The sequence below is a fragment of the Triticum dicoccoides genome, chromosome 1B (genome assembly GCF_002162155.2).
Source record: "Triticum dicoccoides isolate Atlit2015 ecotype Zavitan chromosome 1B, WEW_v2.0, whole genome shotgun sequence".
NCBI classification, from domain to species: domain Eukaryota; kingdom Viridiplantae; phylum Streptophyta; class Magnoliopsida; order Poales; family Poaceae; genus Triticum; species Triticum dicoccoides.
In genome coordinates, this window is record NC_041381.1 from 114,057,197 (window position 1) to 114,059,253 (window position 2,057).

At 38.6% G+C, this 2,057-nt stretch overlaps 1 protein-coding gene across 1 annotated transcript; it reads left to right on the top strand.

Moving 5' to 3' along the window:
• Positions 1 to 264: 264 nt before the first annotated feature.
• On the top strand, positions 265 to 1,849 carry LOC119302344. Its single transcript, XM_037579389.1, has 6 exons — positions 265 to 343; positions 431 to 557; positions 785 to 1,046; positions 1,116 to 1,302; positions 1,380 to 1,499; positions 1,565 to 1,849. The coding sequence occupies exons 2-6, from the start codon at positions 554 to 556 to the stop codon at positions 1,838 to 1,840; spliced, it is 849 nt and encodes a 282-aa protein (XP_037435286.1). The 5' UTR covers positions 265 to 343; positions 431 to 553; the 3' UTR covers positions 1,841 to 1,849.
• Positions 1,850 to 2,057: the final 208 nt, after the last annotated feature.

Sequence of the window (2,057 nt, forward strand, 5' to 3'; positions counted from 1 at the left end):
GGTTCGTGGCACGAACCGGGACTAAAGGTCTCAACCCCATTAGTCCCGGTTCGTGCCTCAAACCGGGACTAAAGGTCTACTCTTTAGTCCCGGTTTGAGGCATGAACCGGGACTAATGGGCATCGCACCCTTTAGTCCCGGTTTGAGACACAAACCGGGACTAAAGGGCACAGGTGAACCGGGACTAATGCCTTAGCCACACGAACCGGGATAAATGCTCACATTAGTCCCGGTTCTGGATTGAACCGGGACTAATGGGCTAAACATGCCTGGACGAAAGCCCTGTTTTCTACTAGTGGACTCACTTGGTGAGAATGTCAAACGCAATGACCTTGCTACTACGGTAACTATCTATTTCTTTTCTCATCTTAGCATTTATTTTGTTTGACTTCATCCTTGACATTTCTCATATATACATAAAAGTTATTAGGGCTAGAGAAATGGCTGAAACTTGCAGAGCATAGTCCGGAGTTTATCAAAGGTAATAAGTGGCCTGATCTCAATGTTACAAAATGGACGGTTGTAGAGCAAATTCAGGAGGCAATACAAACCGATGGGTAAGGACTTGTTTCAATAGTTTGTTTTTAGATTCATCTGTGTGATATTCTAAAGCATTATTTTATAATATTATAGCATATCGTGTGGATTGTTTATGCTAAATTATATGGAATACTGGACACCACATGGATTGTCAGACCAGTTTACGCAGGTATTTCAGTTTTATACATTATCTCATAATGTTTTATCAAAATATCTTATAAATTGTTTTCAAATTTTTTTGTAGGAGGATATGAAACATTTTCGAAAAAATTAGCAATAATTTTGCTCGATTCAGAGATTAATAAGTTAAAAGGATGTCCCATGTACCATCAACCTCTCAACGAAGAAACTTTAGCTAATTCCGATCTTGAGATCCTGGATAATCCATCTGACGTGGTCGAAGAGAAACGTCCCGCCCCAAAGACTATCATTCCCACGGACCAACGTGAAATACTTGCCGGCCTCTCCAACTACATCGTGTCGATCAATGATGTTGGATGTTTGGAGTAAGTATCATCTATCAATATTTAATGTGTGGATGTATATTATTGTTCTTCTTACCATCCAAATTACAGGAAGGTGTGGGTCCGGAGCTCCACACCCGATCCAATGAGCTTATGTCTTAAGAAACTTCAGTGCATACTTAACATGGAGCAGCCCATGTACAAAAATTGCTTCAACACCGCCGTGCTTATGCTGGCATGTGACGAGGGAGTCTTGTTCACAGACCCTCCTATACACTACATGGATCTACGATTTTGTGTAAGTTACCGTAACTCTTCATTCTAGGGGCCATTAGTATCAACATGTTGAAACAATATTTTTTTTATTTTACTTAGTCCATGCTGCTAGAGTCAACACGAGGTCAGAAGTTTTGTGAGAAGGAAACTATCCAGACGTTGGCAACATTATTTGATAGCTGGCCTGGGATGGAGACCGACATCTCATCTTGCAATAAGGTAAATAAAATATTTTGACCATTGTTATCATGGTTTGTTTTTGTTTCTAATAGCTCCACTTGTAGATTTATCTTCCCTATGCATCAATCAGCCGATACATCCTGTACATCATCGACAGAGAGGCACGTCGTCTATATATTATGGAACCTATTCAATCATCACAATCGTCAGAGGATAAAAACTTGAGGCATTCACTGAAATTAAAAAGTTTTTCAAGGGATTTCAAAGAAGCACTTGAAATAAAGCTACCTGGGTGGAATTCTGATATATCTAAATGGCATCGTTTATTCCCGGTCGATGTTCCCCCTGTTAAATTTGGATGTAACTTTTCTAGTAGATGATTTTTCATATAAAAAACTTTTTCATCCGAGTTAGTATGCAAAAGTTATGCCCATATTTACAAATTCCAGAGAGATTTTGCAAATAAAGTCGAAATTCACATTTGCAAATTTCCCCAACAACTAGACCACATATCACATGGGAAACTTATTTTCTTTTATTTTTTTGACATTTCCATCATTTTCTTTTATTTTTTTTAAAATTGAAAAGGCGATCCAC